The sequence below is a fragment of the Leptodactylus fuscus genome, chromosome 1, assembly GCF_031893055.1.
Source record: "Leptodactylus fuscus isolate aLepFus1 chromosome 1, aLepFus1.hap2, whole genome shotgun sequence".
NCBI classification, from domain to species: domain Eukaryota; kingdom Metazoa; phylum Chordata; class Amphibia; order Anura; family Leptodactylidae; genus Leptodactylus; species Leptodactylus fuscus.
Window position 1 is genome coordinate 292973184 of NC_134265.1, and position 19280 is coordinate 292992463.

Sequence of the window (19280 nt, forward strand, 5' to 3'; positions counted from 1 at the left end):
AATAACACAAGCAGATAGTCAGAAGTAGATAGAATTATGATGACTCTCTTTACAGTCACTGTTGCCTGTTAGAAGCTGTAGAACCCTCACTGCGCAGTATACAGGCAGGAAAAGCTGTGTGCGATCTTGTAGAGGCTACGAAGAGAGGCCTGCCCCTCCTTCCCCCACTCAATGTCTTCCTGTCTTGAACCTGCTGGTTTCTAAAACCAGAACTTTCCTAGTAACAGAGAACAGCAAATTTGCAAGAAGGCATATGCCAAGTGACAGCAACCTTAGAGAGGTTTTTCAGACAGAAAACAGCAACATTTTTAAATAAAGTACATTTACATTTTGTTACAGAATCGCCTACTCTATTCAGTGTGACTAAGTTGTCTGAAATGAGAGAGACCATTTAAATTGTATTCCAACGTGGATGGGCAATCAGTTCAGTGATTGGCACAGGGTAGAGGTATTAAAGTAGGGGTTGAACAGTATTAGGAGCCTGTCTACTGCATATAAGATATCATAGAAGGCAGAGTTTTGTAAGGGGAAGATGAATTAGGAGTGAGTTATAGTGGTCAAGACAAGAAAGAATCAAGGAAACTCTATGAAATGGAAATGTTGGGTTTAAGGAGATTAGTAGATGGTGGAGAAACAGATAGTTCAGTTTTATAAAGATTCAGATAAGGAGCTGACGTGATGTTAGGAACAGCTGGTTTCATTTTTTTTTTTAATCCAATATGAAACGAATATTCATAAAATGAAAGTAGTAAATTTTTATGTTATCAGTTTGAGCTCTATAACCGGAGGACATACACATTTCATCTAAAATCAAATACATGGACATATAAGTCTTTGAGTTTCCTTTATGAAATTGTTAGATATTCTGTATAGCCATTTCTTAGTTATTTCAGTTTCTGGAACAGCAGGTTAACATGACTCAGCTTACCCCGACCTGAAAGACATTGCTGCCTAGCTATAAATACTCTTCTCATGATATTACTACATTACATACAGTAGAAAATTTGACAAAGAGATGGCTGAACCTAAAGGAAGTCATCTCAGATTTATATTTGATGATCTATTTTAGGTGGACATGGTCTTTAATGATGTCTCTTGTATGAGAACCAAAAATATGACTATTCCCATAACCTGTAGATAAAAGACCAGTTTAATAACATTTCATACTAAACAGATTTAATGGCCATTCCCGTCAGAAACTGGGATGACTAATAAGCCCTTGAAGGATGACATACTAGATGAGGAAATTGTTGAGATTTGCCTCGTGATTAACTTTGTCCCTTTTAATTACTGTATTTGTTCTGTATTTTTCTGATGCAATGCCATAGCAAAGCATTAGATGCTGTAGGATTTTCTATGTGTGTCAAGAGCAACCTGCCAGTTCTGATTTGAAGCTCTGACCAGGTCTGTTTGATAATAATATCTGACACATTCCTGCGCTAGCGGATGCCTCTCTCTGGAATGTCGACTGTTAAGAGTCCTTTTTTATGCAGCAAAACTGTTGACCTTCTGCCAGTTACTCTTCGTCTTTTCATCTCTACTTCAGTTCTAATGGTGGAAGTATCAATATTTAATACCTATTAATTTACGTCTCGTGTACTGGCCACTTCCTTGTTACATATTAATACATCTCTCTAGCACTATGGATTGGTCTCATATGTAAACACGTTCATTTACCCAGATAAATTATAATGTTTGATGGTATAGATTGGTTTAAACCAATGATCCACTTGTACCCTTGTATGTTTTGCTTGTGAGCTTTTTGTTTTCGGTGACCTACAATTGGTATATTAATATAAATGGAATAGATGGTTATTGGTTATCACAATTTTCTTTATAAATTTCATACCAAATTCAGAGAGTAGCAACTATACAAGGTTACAGGCTGAACTCTATTGCATGGGAAGCTTTGCTTGAATTAACAAGTACTTGGTAAAGATGATGTTGCTGACTGTACACACTGCTGAGATGAAACTTACGGTAAGACTTGTGTTATTTCAGACAAAGATGAATGCTCTAAAGAGAATGGAGGCTGCCAACATGAATGCATCAATACTATTGGTAGCTATGTCTGTCAGTGCCGCAATGGATTTGTACTTCATGAGAATAAACATGACTGCAAAGAAGGTGAGATCTGTTAATATACTGGCAGAAATAAAATATTCTGATTAGAGATGGGTGATCATGTTTGTTTAAGACTGAGCTTTTTCAGTCTGAAACAGTGTCTTATTATTACACTCTGGGGTCTCTTCAGATTCCAGAGTATAATAATCAGAGACCCTGGGAAAAACAATAAACACCTTTCCTAGGAGCTCTTGTTGCATCCAGTGTTCATTCCCCGGGATCTTGCAGCCTCCTGGGTGACATCAGGTGCCCAATCACATGCTTCAGTGGTCACATGGGACACATTGATGTTATGACACTGACATCACCGAGGAGACTGGAAGACACCTGGAATGAATACTAGACACAGCAAGCGAGCTCAGGAGGAGCGAGGAAAGGTAAGGTTTTACACTTCTTTCCACAACTTCCCTAGGCCTCCGATTATTACAGTCTGGATTCTAAAGAGACCCCAGAATATGATCATGAATTGTGGTTGGAGAGTCCTAAAAATTAGGGTTTCAAGAATACCTGAAATTTTTGGAAAAATTGTAATGAACTGGTTTGTTAGAAAATGGAAATAAAAATTTACTTTTATGTTCTGTCACTGACAGATTGTTTCCAAGCAATCCTATTATAGTTGGGTAATGAAAGTTGGGATTATTGTAGGGACTTTAACATGTAAGGAGTATGTTACCACGAATGTCCCAATGTAACAAAATGCATGTAAATGGTCTTAGTTAATGGGATCTTTGGAAGTGACTAACAAGACCTTTTTTCATTGTGATCACTTTTATTGCTACAACTATACAACTATAGCATTAGGACAGTGACAAGAAATGAAAATTCCTTATGAAAATTAAAAGCAGCTATTCTTGTTCCCTTCTTGGTAAAATTCTTTGTTTCCACATTTGAAGCCCAGGATTACAATGTTCTGTGTGTAAACTTGGATTGTATTCCAGCCTGAAGAATTTATTACCTATTCACTGGATTGACAAAAATTGTAATTCCCATGGTAACAGGGTTAAAAATGAATTCTTTATTTTAGAGCATGGGTCTCAAACATGCAGCCCACTCCCTGTTCCTGTGGAAAGAACCCCTCAAGGCGGGTTCACATCTGTGCCCCGGTCTCTGCTTTCAGGTTTACGTCTTCTGCCGACAGGATACGGAAACCCAGCAGACAGTGTCCGCTCATAAGCGCCCGTGAGCGTTTTGTGCTCTCTGCAGTTTTTTTCTAACTGAACACAAAGTCCTGCATGTCCGACTTTGTGTCTGGTGAAAAAAAAACGTTTTTGCTGCTGAGACCAGAAGACGCTCACGGGCGGACACTTTGCAAACCCTTTCAAATGAATGGGTTTGAAAAGTGACTGCCAGTTTCCGGCTCCTGTCCAGTTTCTTGGGCAGAAGACGAAAACCTGAAAGCGGAGATGGGCACAGTTGTGAATCCACCCTCGCCCGATTCTAATCATTTACAACTCTGAAGGCCTCAATAGGCCTACAAATCCTAGCCAACTTACTGTAGTAACTATAGTACCGTATGTGCAGCCCATCTGCCAGGCCGAGTTAGGGACCCCTGCTTTATATTCATACAGGCCCTACATGGGGAGGCCAAGGGGTTGAACAATAGTGAACAACCAAAGGAAAATCAATTTAGTCTATTGGTCTTTTATGGAAAGGAATCTGTGAATTATGCTACATGAACAAGAATTGGAATTATGGCTAATAATACATCAAATGTGTGTTTTATGCTAGAAAAGCAGAAATTGCTTACATTTTTTTACTGTGGTAGGTATTAAAGCAATGGATTGTTTAAAGTTATGACTAGTGTATATTTCTATGAACATGAACAAGTCATTTATTTCCCTACACAGCGGAATGTGAGCACAGAATTCATAGCCCTAATGGAGTAATAACAAGCCCCAACTGGCCAGACAAGTATCCAAGTCGGAAGGAATGTACTTGGGAAATAAGTGCCACTCCAGGCCATAGGGTGAAACTAGTAAGTACTTGTAGAAGTCTAGTGATAAGAAATAAGTTATTCTGTATCTAAATATACTGAAACAATGTGACAATATGTAAATTCCGATTTTTCCATATACCATTCATCCATGCTATTGTAACAGATAGGTTGCATCGACTGTACTGCCCATGTATTATATAACATCTTATTTCAAACCTATGGGCTCTAAAATGGAGGTAGTCATGCAAATTTTTTTGGTACGCCTTCTATGAGATTTTGGAACATAACTATGGAGTTGTTACATTATTATCCCCCCTTCCCTTCAGGTCCCAGGTCAGTCACAGATCTACAATTTCCCAATCCTGGCACAACAGGAAAGTTGCTGTGCTAGTAGGAGATTAGGGAATGGTTTGACACTCATCTGCCCCTTCTTCATCTCTTGCAAGTGCCACTTTACTCTCCAGTCATGCTGGGAATTTGATAATAATCAAAAATCGACATGACAAGAAAGTGGTGATGGTTGTATAACATGGAGGGATTTGGCAACAACTGGGGGTGGAAAATGCATTGGGGTGTTAAAGGGTTAAAAGGCAAACTCCTAACCTTAAGAAAAAAGATTGTATGGCCCTGGGGGAATTTAAGTCCATTAAGCTGCAAAATCTTTAGTAAGATTACCAGTAAATTAGGGTGAAAAGGACTGCCACCAGTAGACATTTCTATTCACCTAAGTTACATGGGCATTTCTGAACGCAGATGTAAATGAGTTAAGGTCTTCCACATTCCTTTAAAGGGGTTATATAGAATTAGAGTATCAAAAATGGTGACAAAAAGGGAAAGTGTCACCATCAGAGGTGTCTGGCAATGGCTTACTCGCCTTAAGAAAACATGAACGATCAGCCATTGCTTGCATGTCTATGGGAAATGTGGGAGAAATGACATTGAGTCATTTTTTGTTTTTTTTAAGTAGCAATGCAATCCTAGTAATGTACATATGTCCACAGATGTAACATTTAAGCCTTATAGAATATTTATCAACCATATCCCAACTCTAAGTTTTTATATAGCACATTTATGTAATGAAATAGAAGTTAAAAAATTCCATCCATATATAGGTTTTATAAACTTTTACTTCACATCTGGGCTAAAATCTCAGCCTTCTGTGTTAGTAACATACATTTTGGACAACTAGGCCTGTCTTGCATATTAACATTAACCTCAGAAGACAAGTTTGCAAAAAGGTCTTTTACATTTAGGATCCCTGTTGGATAGTGTAAGGATAGTGTTGAACTCTATAAGATTTAGCATGTCAAGGAACTTTTACCCAGATGAGGCAGATTCTGCCTGAAAATCATTGTGAAATTTCACACCGAGATCGAAGCAGGATGCTGAAAATATAAGTGTCCTGCTTGTCCTTGCTGTGGACACTGTGGCTGATTCTGTGGCACAAGCCACCAAGATGACTAATCCCATTCATGTGTGGCTAATCTGAGGGTAAAAAGCTGCAGCAGAAAGTCAAAGCTCTACTTCACGGGAAGATGGTGGGCTGGAAAGTGAAAAGGAATTTGAGGTGGAAGTCTACCCCAAAGTCCTGTTCACCTTCCTCCATGTAAACATAACCTCATAATGTAATTTAGGTAGGTCTGTCCATCTTGTAGTCACAGATCATAGCTCTGACCTAATGTAGCCGAAGTAAAAAGCAGTCATTGAACAAGATCTGAGGAAATATAGAGGCAGGTAAACATTAGTTGTAGATAGTTCTTTATTAGAGATGAGCGAACACTATTTGGAACAGCCGTTCCGAATAGCACGCTCCCATAGAAATGAATGGAAGCGGCTGGCACGCCAACTTTGCCGGCGGCCGGTCGCTTAACCCCCGCGTGCCAGCTACGTTCATTCATTTCTATGGGAGCATGCTATTCGAAATGGCTGTTTCGAATAGTGTTCGCTCATCTCTGTTCTTTATCTTTACATATAATCTGAGATTATCACTGTACAGTCATTTTAATTATAGTTTAGAACAAAATCTTAATTTTAACATTATTTCCTCCATTTTAAGTTACATCTTCTAAAATTTATAAGTTGTCTTTACTTATATTTTACATGTGTACAAGGAACCTGAAAAGACTCCACAACCATAGTAATGATACTGCTGATGCTGGGTTCACACCAGCGTCTGGTTTCCATTTCCAGGTTTCTGTCTTCTGCCGACAGAAGACGGAAACCCGTCAGACCATGTCCGGCCATGAGCGCCGGTGAGAGTTTTCTGCTCTCCGCAGCTAAACTGTTTTTTGTTTTTTTTTGTTTTTTTAACCGGACTAAAAGTCTTGCATGTCCGACTTTGTGTCCGGTTAAAAAAAAAACGGTTTTGCCGCGGAGAGCACAAAACGCTCATTGGCACTCACGACCGGACACTTTTCAAACCTATTCAAATGAAATGACTGCAGGTTTCCCCTCTCCTGTCAAGTTTCAGGCAGGAAACAGAAACCTGCATAATGGAGACCCCAGGCGCAGGTGTGAACCCGCCCTTACTTTGCAAACATAATATGCGCTGCCATGTACTGTCGTATGCTAGGTTTACACCAGTGTTCAGGTTGCCGTATTTCAGGTATGCTTGGGGACCCGATAAACAGAAACCCAATCTGCTTAAAAAGCAGTTACCCATGGAAAACCACGGACACCATAGACCATAATGGGGTCCGCCATGTTTCCGCCCGAAAAATACGGAGAGCAGAGTATTTTTCAAGCGGATTTGGGAATGGAATCCCTGAATGGAGACCGGGCAGATGTGTGAACTTAGCCAATGAGCTGATCCATGAGCAAGCTATTTAGTCTCCATGCCATGCATGGTCTGTTCATACCCCTGAAGGGGGGAGAGCATCCATATTGTATTGACAATCTAGCACAGACACTTTGTATAGATTTTTATAGGTTGTGCCCTGATGTTTCATGTAAAATCTGTTTTTGCAATAGACATTTACCGAATTTGAAATTGAGCACCATCAGGAGTGCGCCTACGACCACCTGGAGGTTTTTGATGGAGAAACAGAGAAGTCTTCTATCCTTGGCCGGTTATGTGGCAATAAGATTCCAGAGCCTTTACTTGCCACAGGAAATAAAATGTTTCTCCGTTTTGTGTCAGATGCATCCGTACAAAGGAAAGGTTTTCAGGCAACACATTCCACAGGTCAGTAGGAAATGATGTTTTACTCAAGGTCTGTGCTTAGGACACACAAAGGTATGAGTAATAACTCAGCCAAATGGGAAATAAGTAGATTTCCTTGAAATAGTTACAATGACGTATAAAATACGATTACTTTATACACCTGCATAATACTTGATGGAATATTTCACTGAAATAGTCTAGAATTTACAGAGTATGCAAAAAAATGAAAACAATACAAGTTGAGTATTATGGACTGATGCACCCCGGTCTTTCTGCCCCTTTCATTGCATGGTGTTTGTTATAAATCATAGTATGCAAGGATCATCTGAGGAACACTAAGGGCTAGTTCACACAGGGCAAGAGGGGGAGGATTTTGAGGTGGATTCGGCGTAAAAATCCTCACAATAGAGGTCTATGTAGACCGCTAACGTTCTTTTTTCCGTGAAACGTTTGTTCCTGCTCACAGAAAAAAAGGAGCGAGCTGCCCTTTCCTCAGGCAGATTCCGTGGCTGATTCAGCCGCGGCATCCTCCTCGTGACACCACGCTCCGGACTAGGCCCATTCATTTGGGCCTAATCCAGAAGAGTAAGCTGTGACGGAATGTGTGCTCTGTGCTCTCTTCACTTCCTGGATTTATTGGCACATTGGTGGGCGGGGTTTCACTTCCTCTGCTATCTGCTATGTTTGCAGTCAGTAATGAGGGATTGGTTGTAAATGCATTACCACAGTATGAAGCTGATGTGGAAACTGATGTAGCAGAGCTGGATTTGAGTCAGCTTGCATTACATACAGAGGTACTGGACTCCCTATCTCAGCCCTTATCAGCCAAATTCAATTAAACCAGCTGATAAGTGGAAAAGCTGAAGATAGACGGCACAGTAATCCTGGAGCTCTCCCCTCTCCCCTCCCCCAACTGAGGAGCTCCTTTGCTTGTCAGACACACACAGCTCAGAGCTGCTCCCAGCACTCAGCCCCTCCCTCCCCCTGAGAGCAGGCAGCTACCTCACTTGGGAACTGAGCAGATAAGCCCATTGGCCATAGAAACGCAGTGTCAACAATTAAGTGAATAAATTAAGATAGCGGCCAAACAAAGCAGTTTTGATAAAGCAATGTATTTAGGAAATGTCTTAAATCCACACAAACTAGCAGTATAGATAGAATGCTTTTCATGGGACAACGCCTTTAAGAAATACTTGTTCCTGACTGACATCTGGGTGCAAAACTTTAACCTACAGGGGTACACTAACAGGGTGTTGCGGTGGCCTGTAGTAAAAGTAACATCAGTGGTAAATGGCCAGTGACTGGAAACCAATGCAGAACTAGCTTAGTTACACACATCAACCAATCACTGTATAACAAGCAATCACAGAATTTCTCAAGAGCCAATACATTGGCAATATTGTGCTTATATGTGTGACATAGAAGCAAGAAAAAGATTTTTGTGCGTTAGAATTTACAAGAACAGGGTCCGTGGTGACAGCTCTGCAAAATGTCCAGAATAAATTTGGTAAATGTGCTCCACATAGGAACTACATTGTGCATTGTGTGACCCACTCAGTGTTTAAGTCATGGGAAAAGTCCCTCAAAGACTTTGGAAGAGACAATGAACAGGATTCAAGCCATGTACGAGTACAGTCTTAGAAAGTCAACCAAGCTGACTAGTATGAAAATACAGGTGCCACAAACCATGATATGGCGTATTTTACGAAAGCGTCTGGGTTGTAAGCCATCTGGCTTCATCTTCTTTTTAAGTAGATGAAGTCAGTTGACAAACCGAAACACAGTGACTTTTACATTAACATATACGGCCAATTGGAAGAGGACGGATTTGCCGATCAGTTGGTGTTCAGGGAGGAAGTTCTCATTCTCCTCAGTGGGAAGATCTACAGCCCCAACATTATAATTTGAGGCTCAGAGAAAACATGCCTATATTGAGCACATGAGGGTCTCCACCAAAGTAAATGGCCCCTTCTTTGTTGCAATAGCCACTCCTACCTGGACATGTTAAAGGAATGGTTTATTCCACAGATAAAGGAAGATCTGCCAATGTAGTCTGGGGCAGGATGGTGCATTACCATGTGGATGCCGATACCTCTGCCAGAATGTGCTCTGATCTCAGGCTTTCAATCACCAATGGAAATCGCAACAATTGTATAGATAAAACTTAGTCAGATAATGTTTCTTTTATGATAATAAATGTGTAATATTGTATTATCATGTTATGGATAGTGAGGCTACAATTTTGCACCATTCTTTTTGGATCACACTGTATTTCCATGAGATTATGCATCACCATTGATATGAGCTTGCAGGCCAATGCCAAAACAGTCCGTGGAAAACCAAAACAATGTTTGTGACTTACGGATAAGCCCTGTACTGTGACTTCTCCAAAACTAGACGTTATATGTTATTAAGGTACAAGGCATCATTTTTAGTTATTTATTTTTTAAATTAATGCGTTTGATACATTTACAAAAAGTTTGCTGTGTTATACTGACACCTAGTGGTAAAAACATACACACATAGCTTTGGATTTTAGTTTCATATCTCACTTTATGAAATTAGAAATATGGCAATATATTAACTTATTCTGCATCTTTGCTTAGGGTCACTTCTATGATTTAAACTAATTTGCATTTTTATTATAAAGCAAACTTATCTTTGGATTATATAGAATTTCATATTCACAATTTTGAAATGATTACTTGTCAGCTATACAAAAAATGTAATTGTTCAGATTGGTTGAAGATTTTACATTAATGTATGTATGTATCTGTGAGGTTTTTTTTTTTTTTTTTTTTTTACTATTTTCTAAATAACTCATTTCTGGCCATTTACATGGGCTTATCTTACAGAGTGCGGAGGAAGACTGAAACCAGAGCCAAAACCAAGGGACTTGTTCTCACATGCTCAGTTTGGAGACAACAATTACCCAGTCCAAGCAGATTGTGAGTGGTTGTTAGTGACAGAAAGAGGTCTTCGAGTTGAACTTAGCTTTCCCACTTTCGAGGTGGAAGAAGAAGCAGACTGTGGATATGACTATATGGAACTGTTTGATGGCCATGATACATCTGCAATGCGGCTAGGACGTTTCTGTGGATCAGGGGTGAGTCTATTCATCACAGTTATATAAAAGAGACCACACCTTATAAGGGCACACTTTTAGGTGTTGAGGGCTCCTGGTACATAATAAAGATGGTTAAGCAGAGCATAGTGTGAAATCCCATAAAACACTACTAAATAGTTGTTGACTTAGACTGGATTCACATTTACATTGGAGTCTCTGTAGGAGAATCCACCTAAAATAAGCAAGGAGGACTTTTTTCTCCACAGGTTTCATTATTGGTGAACCCCATTTATAGTCCTGAACGACAGAAACACAAACAGTAGTGTGAACAAAGCATAAGGTGATGATCATTGTTCTCAATCCTTTGTATGCCACTTATTCCATTGGCAGCTTGTTGAAGCTCATGTTATGACAACTGGTGACATTCTGGTAATTCTAATGTGACCCTTTCTCCATAATCGTAAATGCCAAATTTCACTTCCAGATGTTGGTAAAAATAATTATATCAGTTTCCCCATTAAAGTTTATAGACCATCAAAATTTCCAGAGTACCTCCAGATTAAATGTTTTTTTTTGTTTTTTTTAAACAATCCCTGATTTTAGTATAAATCAGGGTCCTATCACATGTCTCCAGAGAGAAAAATGTACTGTATATACTCAAGTATAAGCCGAGTTTTTCAGCACCGTTTTTGTGCTGAAAAAGTCCCCCTTGGCTTATACTCGAAGCAAATGGGGGGAAGGTCTATGACCAGCTGCAATAGTAATGTATAGAATCTCCCATAAAATAGTGGGAAAAAAAAGAAGCTTTAAAAAATATAATAAAATAAATAAAAGTTCTAAATCCCTCCTTTCCCTAGAATACATATAAAAGTAGAAAATTACTGTGAAACACATTAGGTATCCCTGTGTCTGACAGTGCCCGGTCTACTGAATATAGGGGATCTGCAGTGCTCCTGTTCCGTCGGGAAGGGGTTAATAGGAGCACTGCAGATACCCTATATACAGCCAGGCTGAATTCCAAGTGGGGAAAAAAAAACCAGTCCTCAAGCTCAGGGAAGGGGCAGACAGACAACCAAAACACCCCCTCCCCTTTCCCAGCACCCAGCATCTACTGCACCCAAAAACTCCGACCATTTTAATTTTTGAAATTTTCCAGTAGCTGCTGCATTTCCCCCCTAGGCTTATACTCGAGTCAATAAGATTTCCCAAGTTTTTGTGGTAAAATTAGGGGCCTCAGCTTATATTTGGGTTGGCTTATACTCGAGTATATGCAGTCATTTCTACTTTTTTTCCCCCCTCTGTCTTTATATTATATATGGCAGTGATGGAGGACCTTTTAAAGACAGAGTGCCCAAACTACAACCCAAAACCCACTAAGTTATCACAAAGTGTCAGCACAGCAATGTAACCTTAATACTGTGCAGGTCCACTATTATGGACAGTTACGGACCTGCAAAATATGGTCGTGTGAATGGCGCTTTACAAACAACTTTGTACTGCATTTGGTATAATTTTCAGCAATTAATGTTCACTTTTTACATCGCTATGAATCTATTTTATAGTGACCTTGCAATGTTATTATGACCTGTTATAATATCACATGTCTGCTATAAAACAGATACTGTGTGATATAAATAGTGAAGTCAAGTCTGTACCACAGTGACCCCCACACAGTCCAATCTGCGTCACAATAGCTCCCACACAGTCCAATCTGCTCCACAATGGTCACCACATAGTATAATCTGCTCCACAGCCTCCCCCCCCCACAGTACAATTTGCTCCACAGTGGCCCCCACACAATATAATCTGTTCCACAGCTGAGTGCCCACAGAGAGGGCTCTGAGTGCCACTTCTGACACCTGTGCCATAGGTTCGCCATTACGGATAAATAGGATATGCTCTATTTCTTGCTTATCAGTAATACATAAACATTGTGGTTTTTTTTTGGATGATTGCTATCATGTCTTATAAAGATCCAGAACTGTAACCTCTTCTGTATATATTTCAGCCTCCAGAAGAGATTATATCAAGCGGGGATGCAATACTCATTCACTTTCATACTGATGATACAATCAGCAAGAAGGGATTTCATATACGATACAAAAGCATAAAGTATCAAGATATCCTACATACCAAATAACACATGAAACCTCCACAGTTGACAAATGGGGGATAAAAGACCGCACACGTGAACTTTAAAAAGGAAGTATTTTTTTTACTAACGTTATTAGTACAAATGTTTTATATCGTAATTAGAAATGAAAGCATCGACATAAGGAACTGCACTGGCTAGTAGTGGACGATTCTAGCAAAAGACGTTGATACAATGGTTGCAAGTTGACTACCATGGCAGACATTGAACGAAGGGTTTTGCATGCTGCTAGGGAAGCTTTTAGGGGAATTCACAAAAAATGAACACTTCTAGAACTGTGTGCAATATATTGTTTTTTTTATATTGTCGTTCTCAATAACGTATGTATGATACATGAGGGACTTGACTTCATACAGTAGTTTCAAGATTCTGTATTCTGACATTCACAAGCGCAAAATAAAAAAAAAAGGTAAATAAGACATTGAATATTTATATTTGGTAGAAATCATTCTAAGCCCCTTTTGTGAATTTCCCCTTAAAAGGAATGTATCGCCCTTTTTTAATCTATTTATTAAAACCAGATAGTGAATTATTTCACTTTTTTTTCTAATCTGATTTTATTTTCAGATTTATAGATTTTTTTTTTTTATTGTATTTTCTGTACATGATTATGGGGGCTGCCATCTTGCCTGCTCTCTTAATGCCATTTAGAGACATGCTTAGTTATGACCATAAGTAATAGCTGAGGTCTATGGAAGAGTTTTCTAGACATTCTAGACTATTGTTAGTGGTGGATGCAATGATGACTTAGAGATATCTCTAGAGGTGTTAGCTTCTACTGTAACACTGTCTGTGTTTTAAATTATTTGACTACTTCAAAGAAAATCCCTGCAGAATTCGGCAAGGGTCTATTATTAGGCTTAGTGGCCAGATTGATAATTGCAGGATATATTAATTTTTTTTTTGTTTTTTTTTTTAAATATGGGTAGTAACATCAAAAAGTAAAAATAAAATAAAAAAATTCTTACATATGTTTAACATAGAGACGGTTTTAAAAAGAAAAAAATGGGCTATTTTTTGGTGACACATTCCCTTTAAGTGCTTTCATACTAAGCTTGACATTTGTCAATGCTCCCTGCAAGATCAGTCTGCAACCTTCATTGAAAGTCACCCCAAGGACAGCTGTATCTTCTGACTATTGTCTTAGAAGAAATATAAGACAAGAGGAAAAGTTCCTGCAGGCCACAGACTTGTGTGTTCAGAGAATTCCTCAGACTGGACCTTTGTGCTTGGCAGGCAGCTTATCATGCAAGCAAAATGGCATACAGAATGCAAAATAAGAAGATCTTTAGGAAACGTTCGGAAACCCGGTCAGGATTCCTCCATTTATCCACTTGCACAAAGATGCTTAGGATTTGTGAACTTAAAGGCTCTTTGTCTCCGCACAGACGTCTATTTTACATCCGAGAAACAGCCACTTTTGTTCCTTTCGTTGTAACCATCATTTATACGAATGTAACATTGTGTTTTCTCCGCCACATTCATAGTGTGACTGCTGTTCAGAAAAGGATGTTTTCAATTTACCGATCTAATATGCCATATGTTGTAATGCACTGTTACTTTGCTACAAATACGATCAGGGATCTGTTGGTGGTTTTCAAGTCTGTCCAACTTCTCGGACTCTTCTGAGAGGAGTAAAAGCATAAAAAGTATTAAACAGGAAATATAATCAGCTGAATTGCAAAACCTGAAATCCAGACTCCAGTTCCACTTTTCAGTATCCATCCTTTGAATGGCTGCTATTTCTTTTGAGTATGAATATCAAGGACAAATGATAATTCGGACTCCATTCAATGCAGAAATTTTGGTAGTGGAAGTAGAATTAGCCTGTCTTATGTGACCATATACTCCGCTTGTACACAATGTTATTGGATGAAATATTCAAATCCAATGGTGCTATATCTGTTAAGAAAATACATGAAAATTACTTTCATAAAAGGAAAAAAATTGAGCCAACCGAAGTGAGAAACATGAATGTGTCCATGACCGTCTGCATCCTATTACTAAAGACTTCTAAAGTATATGGAGAACTCATTGCAATTTCAGCTCTGTGTCCTGTGGAACAACTATTGTTGCCTTAGAATTCTTGCACATGATCAAACCGATCTTCTTGTAGATACATCTGTAATTTGATATGTCTTGGGACAACGTTAACATATTAATGTATGTTACAAAGGATCTTTAAGAACATTTTCAACCAAGCTCTAGCATATACTGTATATATAACATGCTGCTTTCTCGGTAGGTGTACTGTGTGTTATTTTTGAACTGTTCTATTGCTTTTGTGCTTTTAGACATTGTACAGCCATGATGTATCTGCTATTGTCACTTTGTATGAATGTACATGTTCCAGGCGTGTGAAATATCTTGTATGGTCGACCAGTTAATTGTTACTTTATGTGCCAAATTGTTTTATTTTTTTTTTCCTTTTGACAGTAGCAACTTTTTATTTAAAGTTGTCATATGCAGATAAGTATGGTTTATTTAAGATATTCAGGTTCCTGTATGTTTTATTAAATAGAAAACTGGTTTTGATATTATTGGATGTAGGTTGCTAAATATGTTGGTATCAAACATCTGTTAACTCACTGCAACATTCACTGGCACTAATAAAACATGTTTTATTCCTTTAAAATGCAGTATCTTAAGGAGTTACCAGTATGTGATGTATATTTCAATTACTATGATCCATACATATATTACATCATGCTTGAGAAACTGATTTTTTTTGGACATATTGAGGAGTTTTAAGATGTTGCTGCAGTCTTGTACCCAGTAGTAGTATATTTGTAGTCTGCTGATATCCTGCTCACTTTTGACAACTCCTCGTAACTTTAGCATTGAAAGAGGCAAGAACTAATAAAGATCAGCCCAACCATGTAGTAAACTTTAATGCTGCTATTTTACGTTCTTTTAGCTATGTTTGTTCTGTCACCACGCCAATGTAGACACCTGGCAGATGAGTGGATGAAGTACAGATGATCTATTAACTCTCTGCTCAGTGCTGATAAGAAATGAAAAATGGCACTCTCATAAGGAGGCACAAAGAAATATGGAAATATAACCACAAATATACAGTATTAAAGGGATCCTATCATAGAATCTCCTACCTTTCGTTGTCTTCTCCGCACCGCCGTTCCGTAGGAATCCCAGTTCTTGTCTGTATGCAAATGAGTTCTCTCGCAGCACTGGGGGCGGGCCCCAGTGCTCAAACAGCACTGGGGGCGCCCCCAATGCTGCGAGAGAACTCTCTCCAGCACCGCCTCCATCTTCATCTGCAGCGTCCTCTTCATCCTCTTCTTCTGGCACAGGTTTCCAACTTCTAGGCCTCGGGCCTTGGGCAGAGCAGACTGCGCATGCCCACAGGCCACAAGAAAATGGCCGCTTGCACAGTATTGTAAACGGCCATTTTCTCGTGGCCTGTGGGCTGCCAATACCTATGGAGTCTAAGATAGCTCCATATTAAATTAATTAAATCCACCTCCTGGTTTAGGCATCTAGAACATTTACTATCTAAACACAAACCATACTATAAGCTTCATGGGCTAAGGAGTTTAATAAACCATCTGAGGGCGGGTTCATATCTGCGCCTCGGTCTCCACTTTCAGTTTTCATCTTCTGCCAACAGGAGACTGAAACCCAGCAGACCATGTCTGCCCATGAGCGTCTTCTGCTCTCCGTGGCAAAACCGTTTTTTGTTTTTTTTTCAACTGAGCACAAAGTCCTGCATGTCCAACTTTGTGTCCCATTAAAAAAACATAAAACGCTCATGGGCGGACACTTTGCAAACCCATTCAAATGAATGGCTTTTAAAATGACTGCCAGTTTCCGTCTCCTGTCCAATTTCTTGGGCAGAAGACGGAAACTGAAAGCGGAGACCAGGGCGCAAATGTGAACCCGCCCTGAATCAAACAATTGAGGGGAATATTAGAATGATTCCTTAATGACTCTCCAATATCTGATTCTCTCTAGTTATTCTCCAATGATTGGAATGATTGGCACCTCTTTATAGCTGGGGACCTAAGTTGCTAATACACAGCATTTTGGCCATGGCAAAAAACGCTGCATATTAAAGTGCCTGCAAAGTGAAGTGATGTGAATATCTGTCAGAAAACAAAAGCGCTGCAGAAAAATACTTTTTGGCTGTGGCTTGCTATGTGAGCTTATACTTACCAAGGTCATTATTAATCAAAGAATTATAAATCTTACCAATTGCTTATTTTTTAGCTTAGATTCATACAAACAAGTTTTTTTTTTTTTTGTTTTTTTTTAAGCTTGAAAGATTACTTTTTTTTTTATTTATTTTGTTTTTATTGAAATTTTTCAAATAGTAAAATACAAAAGGTAGCAAAACAATAGAATGGAAAACATAATATATGAAACATGGTACATATATTGCAACATACAAACAAGTTTTACCTGTGAAATTCCGTCCATGAGTTGGTCAGATTTCCCATCCTGCTGGGTTACCCGTCGTTTACATTTTCAGTATTCCGTTTGGGGAATCTGCATGGGGACCCCCCCAAACGGAATACAGAATGCAACTGTGAGCGGTGTGCAGTGAAAGCATATGGACCCCGTAGACTATAATGGGGTCCATGTGCTTGTCGTGCGCTGCCTGCACAAATCATGCGGACAGGAAAGTAGATTGTGAAGTACTTTCCTGTCCGCATGTTCTGTGCAGAGATCTGGCAGCATGCACACAGACCCCATTATATTCTATGGAGATCCGTGTGCTTTTACTGCACAGCGCCTGCAATTGTGTTTGGTATTCTGTTACGGAGGTGGGGGGGCATGCAGACTGCCCCGGACGGAATACAAATGCAGATGTGAACCAACCCTGAGGGATTCCTAGCATAGTATATGATGAAGTCCCTTCCACCCAGCGACATACTATCCCATAGTGCTTACAGTACAGGACTCCTAGCATCATAAAAACTGTTAGAAGTTCCTCTCCCTGCACACTGTGTTTTGACTATTAACAAATTTATAAATGAACAAAAGAGAAATCTAAATCACATCAACATTTGATATGACCACCCTTTGTCTTTAACCTCTTAGGCTAAGGCCCCACATAAGCGAAATGCAGCAAAACATTTTCGCAAATTTTCATTACTCTGTGGACTTTCTATTATACATACACGGAGAAGGCCAGCATTTCTGCAGGTATAATTGACATGCTGCAGTTTTTGAACACGCAGATTTTCTGCTATTAATTTTTTTCTGCAATGTGTGGATGGGATTAGCCAGACTTTTTGTCGCTGCCTTTTTTGCATTGTGGGGTTTCAGTCTTAAGAATGCAGAGTAGTATTAAATGTTATGTTTTATATTTAGCCAATTACTGTTGTGAATGATCCGCCTGCTTCTGCGTCTCGGCTCTGCTACATCGCAGCATATGCGCAGCATACTCAGTTGTATGTACATCTCTGCATCTTGAGAGCGTACTGAGCTGTGCTACAGCGCTGCTTAAGCTCTGCTATATCTGGCCATTTGAATTATAGGGGTGTTCTTATGTCAGTCTCTGAGCGGCTTCTGTGGTGGAAACGGCTGAATGGATGTTGCAGAAATTTGCCAAAGTTTGATTAGCCTGCTCCCGCATCTCGGCTCTGCTAGATCGCTGCATACTGTATGCATGGGATACCCAACTGTATGTACATGTTTGCATATGGAGAGCCTATAGAGGTGTGCTACAATGCCTAAACTCTGCTTACATCGGGCAATTGTGATTACAGGGGTTTGGATATGTGACTGTCTGAGCAGCTTCTGAGTTACAAAGGGCTGAATGGGTGTTGCTGAAATGTGACACAGTTCTCCCCCCCTCCCCCATCAGAGGCAGAAGAACACATCTTACTCATTGAAACTCTACATCCGATATACTCCTCTTGCCCAGACACAGCCTGCATGTTCTGTAATCTCCTGATCTTCCATGAGACTCCATTTTCTTCAGCTTTCACACTGTTCAGCTTCATATTATATAGCTCCGCCCACAAAATAGTGTGTAGCTCCGCCCACTGCCTAGCATGATCCTATCCTAGAATGGCTCAAGGACCTGTGATGATGTCATCACAGGTCCTTTAGTGTTGTGTGAACCTAAATTCCTTCACTGCCGTTGTTTTAATCTTAGTTCCTATCTATGTATGTTGCAAATTTCGTACAAATCCGTTCAGCCGTTTTTGCGTGATTGAGGAACAAACATCCAAACACACAAACATCCAAACACATAAACTTTCACATTTATAATATTAGTAGGATTAGTAGGATGTAACAATACACATAATAATACCAATCCTTCTGCATGATTCTCTTTAATCTTTGTCACTGCCATAGTGAATACATCATTTTCAACCTCTAATCCTCCACCTGCACACCTTTTTGCCTTTGAACCCTGTACAGATAAAGGGCTTTCCTAAATAAGCATGTGTCATTCCCTGTAACCCAAGCAAGACATTTTTTGTCAGCAAATGTTCTCTTAAGAGCAGTCCTCATCATCTCCAGTGCTTCTATGTATAATGGAGGCATCAAATGAAAATTATAAATACAGCATTAAAATGACAGCATGTTCAGACGGACAAAGGAAACTGATATTTCAGATAAAAGGTCAGATAATCTGCAATTAACCTGTAGAGTCGGAGTTGGGTATTTTGTATAACATTGCCAAAATAAATGCAAATATATTCTGGATTAATATCAGCTTTCAACAGTAGAGCTACATGGTGACATTCATCTAGAGGGCCCAAAGAAAAATCTGATGTTAATGTTTTCGGACCATAAGACGCACCGGACCATAAGACGCACTAAGGTTTTAGAGGAGGAAAATAGGGAAAAAAAAAAATTTAAG

The 19280-nt window shown here is 39.4% G+C and overlaps 1 protein-coding gene across 2 annotated transcripts in view; it reads left to right on the forward strand.

Moving 5' to 3' along the window:
- LOC142183083 (tolloid-like protein 1) overlaps nucleotides 1-12913 on the forward strand; it is a 94665-nt gene extending 81752 nt beyond the window's left edge. Inside the window, exons 19-23 of one of the 2 annotated variants that reach the window (XM_075258001.1) lie at nucleotides 2002-2127; nucleotides 3972-4099; nucleotides 7031-7244; nucleotides 10079-10329; nucleotides 12299-12913. In XM_075258001.1, the coding sequence (XP_075114102.1) occupies nucleotides 2002-2127; nucleotides 3972-4099; nucleotides 7031-7244; nucleotides 10079-10329; nucleotides 12299-12430 (851 nt within the window). In that variant the 3' untranslated portion in view covers nucleotides 12431-12913. The remainder of the gene's footprint in view (nucleotides 1-2001; nucleotides 2128-3971; nucleotides 4100-7030; nucleotides 7245-10078; nucleotides 10330-12298) is intronic. The other variant, XM_075257994.1, reaches the window with a different exon arrangement.
- Nucleotides 12914-19280: the final 6367 nt, after the last annotated feature.